Source organism: Pongo abelii, chromosome X, assembly GCF_028885655.2.
Source record: "Pongo abelii isolate AG06213 chromosome X, NHGRI_mPonAbe1-v2.0_pri, whole genome shotgun sequence".
Classification (NCBI taxonomy): domain Eukaryota; kingdom Metazoa; phylum Chordata; class Mammalia; order Primates; family Hominidae; genus Pongo; species Pongo abelii.
Window position 1 is genome coordinate 124,515,230 of NC_072008.2, and position 14,492 is coordinate 124,529,721.

Below are 14,492 nucleotides of genomic sequence, written 5' to 3' on the forward strand. Positions count from 1 at the left end.
ATCTACCCACCTTGGCTCCCAAAGTATTTTACTCTTAATTGTGGTTATAAACACACAACATTAAAATTACCATCATAAACATTTTAAGTGTACAGGTTGATAGTGTTAAGTATATTCACATTGTTGTGCAGCAGATCTTTAGAACTTTTTCATCTTGCAAAACCGAAACTCTGTTCATTAAACATTAATTTCCCCTCCCCTCTGCCCTTAGCAACCACCTTTCTGCTTTCTATTTCTATGAATTTGACTACTTAAGATACCTCATAGGAGTGGATTCATATAATATTTGTCTTTTGTGACTGGCTTATTTTACCTAGCATAATTTCCTTCAGGTGCATTTATGTTGCAGTGTGTGTCAGACACTAAGCCAGTGTTTTAATGGTGGTCTTTGATTGGCATTAATAAGTGACAACTAGGGAAGCCCCTTGTATCTGGTGCCTTATTACTCATCAGGTGGAAGTACATCTGGATCCAAGCCTTTCTTTATTCTCTATGTTGCATCTAGACGTCCTGATTATACCCTGGTCATTTTCTAACCAGATGCAGGTCAGAGTTCATATCATCTGCTAGATACCCAAATATGTTACTTAAATCCATTTTACTAGGCAGTTTTAAATAAACTTCTATAATTGTGGCTAATCAGAAATTCTAAAACTATATATCTGACCATGAAAGGCCACTAAATGCATCAGCTCTGTTTTGATTTAACTTTATGAACCCTGCATATATATGCAGTTGTCTCTGAGTATTTGTGGGGGATTGCTTCCAGGAACTTCCAAGGATACCAAAATCCATGGATGCTCAAGTCCCTGATAAAAAGTAGCATAGTACTTGCATATAACCTATGCATATTTTCTCACATACTTTAAATCATGTCTGTATTACTTATAATACCTAATACAATGTAAATGCTATGTAAATAGTTGTTATATTATCTAGGGAATAAATGAGAAGAAAAAACTCTGTACATGTTCAGCACAGATGCTATTTTTTAAAAAATATTTTCAGTTCATGGTTGGTTGAATTCATGAATGTGGAATCCATGGATATGGAGGGCCGACTGTGTGTTTGTGTGTATAATCAAACTTTGGAAGCTTACTTGTGTTCTATTTTTGTTTTTCAGTGAAACCTGATCCTCCACATATTAAAAACCTCTCCTTCCACAATGATGACCTATATGTGCAATGGGAGAATCCACAGAATTTTATTAGTAGATGCCTATTTTATGAAGTAGAAGTCAATAACAGCCAAACTGAGACACATAATGTTTTCTACGTAAGGTTTTAAAATTATTGTTTTTATTTGGCTATTTTTCTTTTACTTGAATTTCTTACATTGAAATATCAATGAAACATAGCTCTTACATTTGTCACCTTATGATGATGATGGTAATGAAACTTCTTGTCTAAAATAAGGCATGGTGGAAGATTTGAAGATTCATGGTATGATAGTATCAGCTGCAAGTTTCAAGCCATTTATTCATCTGTAAGCTTCTTAGAAAGGCCTATTAAATGATAATTCATTTGCTCAACACGTTCTTATTAAATATCTACCACATGCCAAGCACTCTTTTGTGTGCTAGGGGTAAGGCAGTGAACATGACACCTGGCAAGTTTTTTTCTTCATGAAACCTACATAATAGAAAACGTAAGTAAATAAGCAAGCTAATTTCAGAGCATGAGTGCTGTGAAGAAAATAAAATGGGCTGATGTAGTAGAGTGACTGGGAGAACGAGAGGGAATATTAGGTAGGGAAATCATCTGAGGTAATAACATTTGAGATGAGACCAGAATGATGAGCAGGCACTAGCCATATGAAGATCTGGGTGTAGGGAGTCAGCAGATACAGACTCTGAGGCAAGAATGAGCTTAGCGTGTGTGAGAGAACAGAAAGGAGGGTGGTGTGGCCAAAATGTAGCAGGAAAAGATGTCTAAGCAGTAGGCAGACATAAGATCACGTGGACACTTTGGAGGCTCTGATAATACCATTCTGTTTTCTTGGAGTTTGTGGCAACTAAAGTAATCAGATTTGAGTAGTCAATATTTGTTGGATTATGTGCCTGTATGCTATTCAGAATCAAATGCAGAACATGCTAATTAGAGGCCCTGTAGGACACTGACCAGAGTGTACTATAATCTCAGGACATCAGTCCAGTTGTTCTGCTTTAGGGTAAAGGTCACAAACTAGGGCCTCACACTTTTTTGTTTGGAACACAAAGTCATGTTTTGTTTGTTTCTTTATTTACTAGATTTGAATTTTTTTTGCCCAGATTTTAAATCATAGTACCTTAAGAGTGTGTGTCCATATGTAACTTACCTGCACATTGCGCACATGTACCATAAAACCTAAAGTATAATAATAATAATAATAATAATAATAATAATAATAAAAGAAAAAAAAAAAAAAGAGTGTGTGTCCATAAGATGGCGCCTTAAGACCATGAAGACTGGCACCACTCACTTGTCTGCTACCTGCCTGGACCCTTTGTGTGTTTGAGTTTTAGAGATTAGAAGTGAAGTGTTTTATATTGGCTTTTAAAGGAGCCTAGCATCTCGCACGTGGGTAAATTCCTTGGTCCAGTTGTTTTAGCTCGTCATGGAACTTTCAGAATGCTTGCTAAAATAAGCCAGTGTTGACAGGCTATAATTCCAACTCCAGAGGGAGTGACCAAGTCCACAGCAGAACAGAACAGCAAATGCTCTTCTGGGCATTTGTATTATGAATCCTTCTGCTGAAATATAATAATCATTACTAGTACCAGAAATTAAGTGCCCCATGAAGTGTAGCAAAGGGAAAAATCTAAGGGGAAAATCTAAGGGAAAAAATTTACAACAAAAGGAGTTATCAGAAAGCTGAAATACACTTGTTTACTCCAGTCTTTACTGTTCTCTCTTGTCTGAAATCCTGAGATGCATGTCTGAAGTCCTGAGATGGTATTCATTTTGCCACTCAATTATTTTCTGCTGTTTAACCTATCACCTGTATGCATTTTCTCTCCACTGAAAATATAGACTCCTACAGAAAACCAAACGCCACATGTTCTCACTTATAAGTGGGAGCTGGACAATGAGAACACATGGACACATGGAGGTGAACAACACATACTGGGGCCTGTGGGGGGTGTGGCGGGAGGAGGGAGAGCATCAGGAAGAACAACTAATGGATACTGGGCTTAATACCTGGGTGATGGGTTGATCTGTGCAGCAAACCACTATGGCACATGTTTACCTATGTCACAAACCTGCACACCCTGCACATGTACCTCAGAATTTAAAAGTTGATATTTTTTAAAAAAAGAAAATGTAGACTCCTGTAGGAAGGAGTTGGGTGCTATCTACTTTGTGCAGTTCCTGCTACTAAATAGCAACTAACCTGTATTGAGTGATTACTATGTGCTAGGTATCTTAATAAGCACTATATCTGAATTGTTTCATTTAATCTTCACAGTAACCCTAAGGATCTAGGTCCTGTTATTTTGTCTCCATTTTACAGATAAGAAAACTTAGTTACTCCTAAGGTCACATTTTTAGTAAGTGGTAGAATCAATATTTAACCAAAGTTGTAACGCTAAAACTTGGATTCTTAACCGCTAGAGACCACCTCAGTACTTCCTCTTAATAGCAATAGCTATCATTCATTAAGTGTTTATGGCGTGCTACAAAGATGCTCTTCTATGTGCTTCTTAATACAGTAGCTCATAGCAACCCATGAAATAGAAACTATTTTAACCTACATTTTATTGAAAAACTAAGGCTCAGAGAGGTTAAGTAACTTGCTACAAGCCACACAGCTAATAAGTCAGTAACACTTCAGAGGTTGTTTGGTCTCCATGTATTTAACTTTGACCAAGAATACTTAGCATATTGTCATGTGCACAATCATCATTTAATAAATTATTATTGAATTGAGTTACTTTTTTTTTTTTTTTCAAACTTCTGAACTGAAGAGAACACATACACTATGGAAGTTATCTACCTAAATCAGAACTATTTTCTATTTGGAATTAACTCTGTTTGTACACTTGAGTTTAATATTCTCTCTCCTACGAGATGTAGAATGTCATCAGTTTTTTGTGTGCTCACAGATTTTGAGCTCTGCTGCTTAGATTTTTCTTTTTTTTTTCCTTTTTGAGGAATTATTTTGCCTGGTGTTACACTTAAGAGGGGGAAGTAAGTGGGAACATGAACTGGTACCATCACATGGGGGCTGTGGTCGGAGGTAGCCCATGACAGAATTATGAAGTAAGGAACAGCTTGTCTGTGACCACCCCCCACCCCCCACCCCCACCTTCCCAGCAGACTATCTTCTTGGTGCCCTGGCTTTCCTTCTCTTAGTGGTCTCTGAATAGCCAGTAAACTATGCAGGGGGATTTACATTTGAACAAGAGCCTAGAGACCTAAATCTACAGGTTGATTCACCAAGTTTAGAATTTCTATACATGGGAGATGGTCCAGGGGAGGAGGGACATCAATTTGCAACTTGATCCCTCAACTGGTAGTTGACGCTTGTGATTCCCCAACAGGTCTACGATTCTAAATGGCCAGTAATAGGGTATACTAGCCCCCTGAGTATGAAATATTTCCTCAACCTCTGTATGAAATATTGAAAGGATGTCCCTTCATCATTTGCTTGGCCTCTCAGCTCTTTACACAGGCTGATAGGAACTATTTAGTGAATGACATTCAGTGTCAAAAATAATAGCTATGTGTTCTGGTCTTGGTTCCAAGTTTAAACGTCTCTTTGATAGAAGTTGACTATTTAAGCAACAGATTTTCATGTGTTTTTTACTCCATTTTGGAAATACTTGCATTTAAGGAAATTAGTATTCTCTTTACATTAGACAGCAAGTGACTTTTATTGTGTGGAGGAGAATTTTGCATTACACTTTCTTTTCTCCAACCCAGTCAAGTTTTATATCTTATACTCTCAACAAGGGACACTGGTTTCTCGCTCCCTGTCTCTTTTTTAAAAGTTTTTACTGAGTTATAATACATGATCAAAATTACACAAATCGTAACCTATAGCTCAATGATTTTTCACAAATGATTTTTCACCTATGTAACCAGCACCACAGAAGCCCCCTTATAATCCCCTTCAGTTGCTATCCTCCCAAAGAGCAGCTACTCTCCTGGCTTCTAATCCCATAGATTGATTTTGTTGCTACTTTAAAACTTTATATAAATGGAATTATACAGAACGTACTTTTTTTTTTTTTTTTTTTTTTTTGAGACAGAGTCTTGCTCTGTCACCTAGGCTGGAGTGCAGTGCAGTGGCACAATCTCAGCTCACTGCAACCTCTGCCTCCTGGGTTCAAGTGATTCTCCTGTCTTAGTGTGTGGAGTAGCTGGGATTACAGGCACACGCCATCACGCCCAGCTTTTTTTTTTTTTTTTTTTTTGTATTTTTTAGTAGAGATGGGGTTTCTCCATGTTAGCCAGGCTCCTGACTCTTCAACTCCTGGCCTCATGTGATCCACCCTCCCCAGCCTCCCAAAGTGTTGGGATTACAGGCGTGAGCCACTGTTCCTGGCCCAGAATATACTTTTTTGTGTGTTTGCCGTTTTTTTCACTCAACATTATGTTTATGAGACTCACCAACGTTGTTTCTTATAGCTATAGATGGTACGTTCTCACTACATTCATTCCATTGTGTGAATATACCATACTTTATCCATTCTCCCATTGATGGACATTTGGATAGTTTCCCATTTGGTTTTATGAATGGAGTTTTTATGAATGTTCACATACTTGTCTCTTGGTACACATGTGCATACATTTGTGTGGGGCATTTATATAGGCATATATGGGTCATAAGGTTACATATGATTGTCTCTAGTAGATAATAACAGTTTTCCTAGATGGTTGTGCCAGTTTACACTACTAAGCAGAAATGTGAGTTCTAGATGCTTCATATCCTCACAACACTTGTTGTTTTCAGGTAAGTGTGTGTATTGTTATCTTGTGGATTTAATTTGCATTTTTCTCATGACCAGTGATGTTGAACACTTTTTCAGATGTTTATTCGCAACTTGCTTATCCTCTTATGAAGTGCCTGTTCAAGTCTTTTGCCAGTTTTTTTTTAAATTGGGTTTTCTGTCTTTGCCTTATTAGTAGGGTAAGAAAAAATATATATGCAAGTCCTTTGTCAGAAATTACAAATATGTTCTCACACTCTATGCATTGCCTGTTTATTTCCCTATAAGGTGTCATTTGATCAACAAACGTTTTTAATTTTAATATAGATGACTTTATTAAAAAATTCCCTTTATGGTTAATATGGGAGGTTTTTTGGTCTTGTTTAAGAAATATTTCCCTTCTTCAAGGTCATTAAGATATTCTGTGTTTTCATCTAAAAGCTTGCTATAGTTATGTATTTATTAATTTATTTTATCTTACACATTTAAATCTGCAATATATCAGGAACTGATTTTGTGAATAGTGTGAGGTAGGGGGTCAAGATTCTTGTTTTTCATATGCATATGTAATTGACCCAGCACCATTTATTAAAAAAGGCCAACCTTTTTTCACTGTACCTGATCATCTTTTAATGGGATAAAATGAAAGCTTGTTAGAAATGACTAAGTGATAGAAAATGGGTTTTTAAACATTTAGAACTCATTAGTTTATTTATTTATTTTTATTTTCAAGGTCCAAGAGGCTAAATGTCAGAATCCAGAATTTGAGAGAAATGTGGAGGTCAGTAAATTCAACATTAGCTATTTGGGTTTAGACTTAGAGCAGTTGGGGGTGGAGCATAGCCTAAATATGAGCTGCTTTGAGAAAAACAAATTACTTTGTTCCGTGAGTTATTGCCAATTTTTTCGAAAAGTCAAAGATAATTTGAATTGCAATCCAAGTCTTAATCATAGACAGAATTTGGCAGATAATTATATTATGATTCACTAACAGTAAAAAAGAATAAACTGGTAATATTCCTTGTGTATTTTTATTTTATGCCTAAGAATACATCTTGTTTCATGGTCCCTGGTGTTCTTCCTGATACTTTGAACACAGTCAGAATAAGAGTCAAAACAAATAAGTTATGCTATGAGGATGACAAACTCTGGAGTAATTGGAGCCAAGAAATGAGTATAGGTAAGAGAACAGAATTTTTATTAAAATTTAAAACATTGCTGTATAAAAACTAAGCTGAAGCAGGGAATAGACTGGGGAAAGGGACTGTCATGCTCTCTTGATGTCAGGAAAAGAGTACTTACAATTGAAATTTATTTTCTTTTTAATCACTTTCAAACCACCCAGGGTTAATTGACAGTATACAGTTATTTAGAAAACCATAATCCAAATGGTTTTATGTTCTTTTCTATCTCATTTCCATTTTTATTAACAAACTGAACAAAAATATAGAAAGCAGGCATAGGCTGCACACAGTGACTCACGCCTGTGATCCCAGCACTTTGAGAGGCTGAGGCAGGAGGATCGCTTGAGCCCAGGAGTTGAAGACCAGCCTGAGCAACATGGTGAAACTCCATCTCTACAAAAAATACAAAAATTAACCAGATATGGTGGTGCACGCTTGTGATCTCGGCTACCCAAGAGGCTGAGATGGGAAGATCTCTTGAACCTGGGAGGCAGAGGTTACAGTGAGCTGAGATTGTGCCACTGCCCTCTAGCCTGGGCGACAGAGTGAGACCGTCTCAAGGAAAAAAAAAAAAAAAAAAAAGGCAGGCATAATCAAATCTGCACATTGTACAATACTAGAGACTGTCCTACATGCTGGTTGGCAGAAACAAGAGTGGAGCCATTTAATAGAGAGAAACCTGTACCTAAGTTTGAAAAAAATCATTTATTAATTGAAAGGCTGAGCAAGCTAGGCTCAAGTACAGGACTGGAAAGACCTGTGCTTTATGGATGTGTGTGTGGTGGGGTGGGATACAGGGCTTTATAAGTGCAATGTGACTCAACATTGTAACCTTAAATGTGTCAAAAAGGCATATACAATCTTAGGAGTGATAAGTGCAGCACCCAGAAAGGAATGCTGCAGATTGGGGCACAGAGCTATGGCCACATCAGAATTGTGCAGTATTCCATTCTGAGCACCACATTAAAGGAGTTGCCTTGGCAGACCAGAATCTATCCTTGAAAGGATAATCAGGATGTTGAAGAATCTCAAAACTTGGCAAGGAACAATTGGTAAAGTAACTTTGAGGAGTCATGATTGCTGATTTCTAATATTTGAGGTATTGTCAGGTACAAGAAGGAATAGGCTTTACTTTTTGTGTCTCCAAGGGGCAACACAGAGCCAACTTAAGAACTTTTTAAACAGCTGTATATGAGTCGAATAGGTTGTCGAGGTAGCCAATTCCCTATTAATTGAGAAGCTCAACAAGTTATGTGCCGGGCATGGTTGTATTCGTTTATTTATTGTACAACAAATTACTCCAAAGTTTAATGGCTTAAACCAACATACATTTACCATCTCACAGTTTCGGTGAGTCAGGAGTCTAGCCACAGCTTAGCTGGAGGTCTCATGAGGTTGCTGTCAAGCTGCAATGAGAACTGAAATCTGTCTGAAGGCTTGACTGGGGACAGAGCATCCATTTCCAAGTTCACTCATATAGTTGTTGGAAAGCCTCAGTACCTCACTGGTTGCTGGATGGAGGCTGTTGCAGGTTGAATTGTATCTCCCAAAAAGATATGTTCGTAGGTTCCAACCCCTGGTACCTGTGAATGTAACCTTATTTGGAAATAGGATTTTTGCAGATACAATCAAGTGAGGATGAAGTCATGCTGGATTAAAGTGGACACTTAATCTAATGACTAGTATCCTTATAAAAAGAGAAGCCACACAGAGACACACAGACACACAGGGAAGAAAGCCATGTGAAGATGGAGGCAGAGATTGCAGAGATGCAGCTACAACCAAGGAACACCAAGGATTCCCAGGAGCTACCAGAAGCTAGGAAGAGGCAAGGAGGGATTCTTCTCTAGAGCCCTCAGAGGGAGCAGAGCCCTGCTGACACCTTCATTTTGGACTTCTAGCCTCCAAAACTGTGAGATAATACATTTCTATTCTTGTAAGCCATTCAGTTTGTGGTAATTTGCTTCCCTTAGTTCCTTGCCACTTGGACCTCCCCATAGGGCTACTTCCTGACATGGAAACTGGCTTTCCCAAGTGAGTAGTCCAAGCAAGAAACAGTGTGAGAGAACACCCAATATGGGAACCATGGTCTTTTATAACCTAACCTTAGAAATGACATCCCATTACTGCTGCTGTTCTGTTTTTTTAGAAGTGAGTCAATTAGTCTAGCCCATGCTCAAGGAGAGGGGATTACACCAGGGAATGAATATCAGGAGGCAGGAATCATGTGGAGAAATGTTAGTGACTACCTAAAACAGTGGTGCCAGGCCTTGATGATGCTTTCTAGATGTTCATGACCTAGTGGGAAAAATGAATTTGTATATAGACAAATGACAGTCTATATGTTAGATGTAGCAAGGCAGGCTTTGGAATTGGACAGTGGAACTGGAATTTGAGGCCTGATGCCATTATTTACTTCTGGATGACTTACTAAACCTCTCTGAGCCTCATCTTTCTCATCTGCTTAAATGGGAGATAATGTTATCATTATAGCATATATATGAGATAAGCATGCAAAACCACCTAGTATGGTATCAGACATATAGTAGGTGCTTATTTAAGAATAATAGTAGTTGTTAGGATTATTTTAGGTATTTTAGTAGTGGTAAGTAACCAGTAAAATATGTAGTCACTGTTAATGAGATGACATATTTAATATAGCATCTTTGTTAATAGTGTTTAAAACTAGTTAAGATCTTCTGATTTACCTGAGCGGGCGGGGAAACCCACCCCATGAGCATCCCCTGGGCTCGCCCAGTGCACAGGGGGAGGCCTCCCGTGGCTGGGCCCCTCTCAGTCAGCCCATGTGGCCGCCATGACCTGGAGCACCACAGCTGGGGGCGCCCACCAGCTCAACACCACCACATTCACGTGGCAGCACCTCCCCGCCTGGCAACCGCTGCTGTTGGCCAGCATTAGGCTGCAGCTCTTCTTCTACGTGGGCCTGGCCTTCATCAGCCTGGACCTCTATTACTCCTCCACCAGCATCAAGGAGCTGGAGTACAGCTACACCGGCGACCAGGACACCAGCAACTGCTTGGTGTGTGCTGTGGCTGGCCGGGGCTGCGCGCCACCGTCCACCTGCTCATGCGCCTGGTACTTCTCACTGCCTGAGCTCTTCCAGGGCCCCGTGTACCCCTACTACGTGCTGACCAACTTCTACCAAAGCAACCGGTGGTATGGAGTGTCCGCGACAATGCGCAGCTGAGCGGGCTGCCCAGCACACTGCACTGTCCGGTCAACGAGTGCACCCACTGCGCCGCCTGCCCATCGCACACCCTGCAACATCATCACCAACAGCCTCTTCAACAACTTGCTGTGGCACCAGTGCCAGCCTGGCGGGCCCTACGTGGAGGTGCCACGCTACCGCACTGCACCTGCATCGCCCAGTAGACCAACTACCCCATCAAGTTCTGCAACCCACCACTGGTCAATGGCAGCCTGGCACTGGCCTTCCATGGCACAGCACCGCCGCCCAACTGGCGCTGGCTGGTCTACGACAAGCTCTGCCCCATCCCCAACAACACCGGCTTCATCAACCAGAACTTCGTGGTGTGGATGCGCATGGCAGCGCTGCCCACATTCCGCAAGCTGTACGCGCACATCCCCCAGGGCAACTACTCAGCTGGGCTGCCGCAGTGTGTCTACTGTGTCAGCATCACCTACAACTACCTGGTGCATGCATTTGGTGGCCACAAGCTCCGCATCTTCAGCAGCATCTTGTGGATGGGTGGCAGGAACCGCTTCCTGTGCATCGCCTACCTGGTGGTCAGCTCCCTCTGCATCCTTACTGGCTTTGTCATGCTGGTCATGTACATTCGCTACCAGGACCTACCAGAAAGATGATGACAATGAGGAGGAGGGGTGATTCCAGCTTTCCAACGACCCTTCCTGCTTCTTACCAAAACTCTGCAAGCTTTTTTCAGTCTCTCCCCTTTGCCCCTCATCCTATTCCAACCTCTCCTCACTTTTCCTCCCTTTGTGAATGAGGGGGCCAGAGAAGGGAATTACCCACTTACTCTTGGGGGCTGCTAAACTCTGTTGCCTGGTGGCGGAGGGTTGACTGCAGAGTGAAACATCCTTGCAAAGTCTCCCCACCTCCTTCATGATACTGAGATGCCATGTTAGGTTCTCCAAGTCCAAGAGTGGAAGGGATCCCTATAGAGACTCATTTTCAACCCCTGCCAGGGGAAGAGATTGAGAGACCTAGCAACATGAAATAACTCAATCAAGATCAGGCAGCTGGCAAGTGGTTGCTGACGCTAAGGCTAGAGCTTTTGCCACCACAGTACAGTGGTTTTCTTTTCTTTGTGGGGAGGGTGGGTTGGGATGGAGAGTGAGACCCACAAATTATCTGCTGAGGCATGGAGGGGTGTGGGAGAACATATTTGTTAAATATGCAGATAGATGAGGAGGCACCAACACCAGAGATTCTGACACAGTAATGCTGGGGTGAGACGCTTGAAACTGTTTTAACAAACTCCTCTGGAGATTCCCGTATTCTCTCAAATTTGGAAATCACTACCCTGAACCAGGTTGGGCCTGAAGCAGTCACCTGAGTCCAGTTTTTCGGATAGTAATTTGTTCCCAGGGACAGTGACACCATAATGTTGCAGGTTTGGTCTGGCACTCTGCCTTAAATATAGTACGCTCTAATGACTTGTGGAATGAATTTTTAAAAAATCACTATCTCTGGGCTGGGCCCCATGGCTCATGCCTGTAATCCCATCACTTTGGGAGGCTGAGGCGGGTGGATCACTTGAGGTCAGGAGTTCAAGACCACTCTGGCCAACATGGTGAAACCCTGTCTCTACTGAAATATAAAAATAAGCTGGGCATGGTGGCAGACGCCTGTAGTTCTAGCTCCTGGGAGGCTGAGGCAGGAGAATCGCTTGAACCCGGGAGGCGGAGGTTGCAGTGAGTAGAGATCGCGCCACTGCACTCCAGCCTGGGTGACAGAGTGAGACTCCGTCTCAAAAAAATTAAATTAAAAAAAATCACTGTCTCTGGAAAACTAGTTGGTGTACAGATTTGTAGGACAGGGTTTGTGTCGATTTATTTGATATTTTAGTATAAAAGCAAACAGGCAAACTTTACCAGATACTGTGTAGAAACTTGAAAATGTGAGGCCAGTTTGTATAGTTCAGAGGGAATGCTTTAACTGTAGAATCAGATAGCTGGAAGGGATCTTTGAGGGAAGGTAATCTCCCTAGTCACATCTATGTGTCTTGGCTCAGTCTTCTTTGTCATTTAATTTGTGTGTGTGGGTGTGCGCGCGCGCACACGTGCGCACTTACAAAGGGCTTCATTCATACCTTTTCTCTTGGATCTGGAAAATTTTTTTTTATGTTTTCCAACGAGATACATTTATAGTAATCATATTTGAATCAATGCTAAGGTATATATAGTCTTATATGTAAACTAGAATCTTAACATTATTTGAATCTTGGAGATAATGTTAAAAGTCTTAGCTAAAATCAATCCATTGATTTTATCGATTGACTAACATCAATCAGTATGTTTAAAGTTGTTCTAAGAAGCAATATTTTTATTTAAAAAAACCTTTCTTTCATGGCAAAATAGCTTAAAAGAACTTTAAAAAAAAACCCTATGTGATATGTTACCAGCTTATTTGCTAAAAGCAAACAGTTATTTGGTATTTGTCAGACAGAATTCTTCAGTGCCTGCTGTCTATTATAGCTATTTTCCAGTTACCACTCATTCGTTTATACTCCTTCCTTTAAAGCAGCGCAAGATCTTGAAGTTTTTTTTTTTTTTTTTATCAGTTAAGAAATATTGGATTGTATTGGATAGTTGACATAGTTTAGTCTGTTCTAGTTCTTTGAAAGTTACTGAACAATGGACAATGTGCATGTCACTGACATCTGTCTCAGATCTTCTGGGACAACCATGATTTAAGAGATTCTATCCCATTATTACAGATACCAAAAAAATACTTGGGTAATTCCAATGTGTTGGCTTTCCAACTCCTGAACACTACACAATTTTATTATCAGTTTTTGTATGGTGATTTTAGGCTATTAAAACATTATTGTATGTACATAGAGAAATTTTTATTGTGAATGTTTGAGCTCACTAGCCCAGCCCTCCTCTATTTTCAATAAGAGAGTTTACTACATTTTTTACTATGTAGTTGAAAACAATATGTATTTTGTCATTTTTAGAATGGTCAGTCTATTTCTATAAAATTTTAAATGCGGCTGGGCGCAGTGGCTCATGCCTGTAATCCCAGCAATTTGTGAAGCCGAGGCGGACAGAACACTTGAGGTCAAGAGTTTGAGACCAGCCTGGCCCAAATAGGGAAACCCCGTCTCTACTAAAAATACAAAAATTAACTCAGTGTGGTAGTGTGTGCCTATAGTCCCAGCTACTCGGGAGACTGAGGCAGGAGAATCGCTTGAAACATGGATGCGGAGGTTGCAGTGAGCCAAGATCGTGCTATTGCACTCCAGCCTGGGTGACAGAGTGAGAGACTGTGTCTCAAAAAAAAAAAAAAAAAAAAAACAGCCAACCAACAAACAAACAAACAAGTTTAAATGAGACCATCAAATTTAAGGGATTCTGATTCAGATTAAATTAATGAATATGGTTCCAGGCCCTAGTCTCTGAGTTTTTGAAAGAGAATAAAGCTTATGTTTGTCTTTTAAAAAATATCCTGATTTCAGGTAATCTTTTAGGTATTTGCTCACCTAGGGAAGTTCAGGCACCAGAGGAGGACTTTTTTTTTTTTTTTTTTAACTATGAATTTAACAGAAGATAAGGTAATTGAAGAGCTTGGGAAAATAGGTTGGGGGAGGGAGCAGAAATATTTGTGATCTTACTAGCTAACAGAATTGATGCTTGGTTTATTACTAAAAGGGTTTTATTTCTCAAGTCTTTCTGTTTGCTTTTCATTCTCCAGGTAAGAAGCGCAATTCCACACTCTACATAACCATGTTACTCATTGTTCCAGTCATCGTCGCAGGTGCAATCATAGTACTTCTGCTTTACCTAAAAAGGTAAGGTAGCTGCCCAGGCAGGTTTTGCAGTTTCTGATAGCCTGTTTGCTGTGGTTATTACTCTTAGTGCTTGTGTTTTATGTCTGCCCAGTGTATTAGAAGCATGTTGCCTGTAAGTGGCTTTTGGGAGTATGACATGACAAGGAAGTATTACTGCGCCCACTTTCTTTTCTTTTCTTTCTTTCTTTCTTCTTTTTTTTTTTTTTTTCCTGAGACAGAGTCTCTGTTGCCCAGGCTGGAGCGCAGTGGTGTGATCTCAGCTCACTGCAGCCTCCACCTCCTGGGTTCAAGCAATTCTCCTGCCTCAGCCTCCCGAGTAGCTGGGATTACAGGTGCCCACCACCACGCCCGGCTAATTTTTTGTATTTTTAATAG

At 40.3% G+C, this 14,492-nt stretch overlaps 1 protein-coding gene and 1 pseudogene across 2 annotated transcripts in view; both read left to right on the forward strand.

Annotated features, from left to right (window-relative positions):
• Positions 1 to 14,492, forward strand: part of IL13RA1 (interleukin 13 receptor subunit alpha 1) — a 79,443-nt gene that overhangs the window by 35,498 nt on the left and 29,453 nt on the right. For both annotated transcript variants that reach the window (XM_024240739.3, XM_054544998.2), the window contains exons 6-9: positions 1,124 to 1,275; positions 6,648 to 6,695; positions 6,962 to 7,094; positions 14,021 to 14,117. In XM_024240739.3, coding sequence (XP_024096507.2) covers positions 1,124 to 1,275; positions 6,648 to 6,695; positions 6,962 to 7,094; positions 14,021 to 14,117 — 430 coding nt within the window. The remainder of the gene's footprint in view (positions 1 to 1,123; positions 1,276 to 6,647; positions 6,696 to 6,961; positions 7,095 to 14,020; positions 14,118 to 14,492) is intronic.
• On the forward strand, positions 7,104 to 11,366 carry TMEM30BP1 (TMEM30B pseudogene 1; annotated as a pseudogene).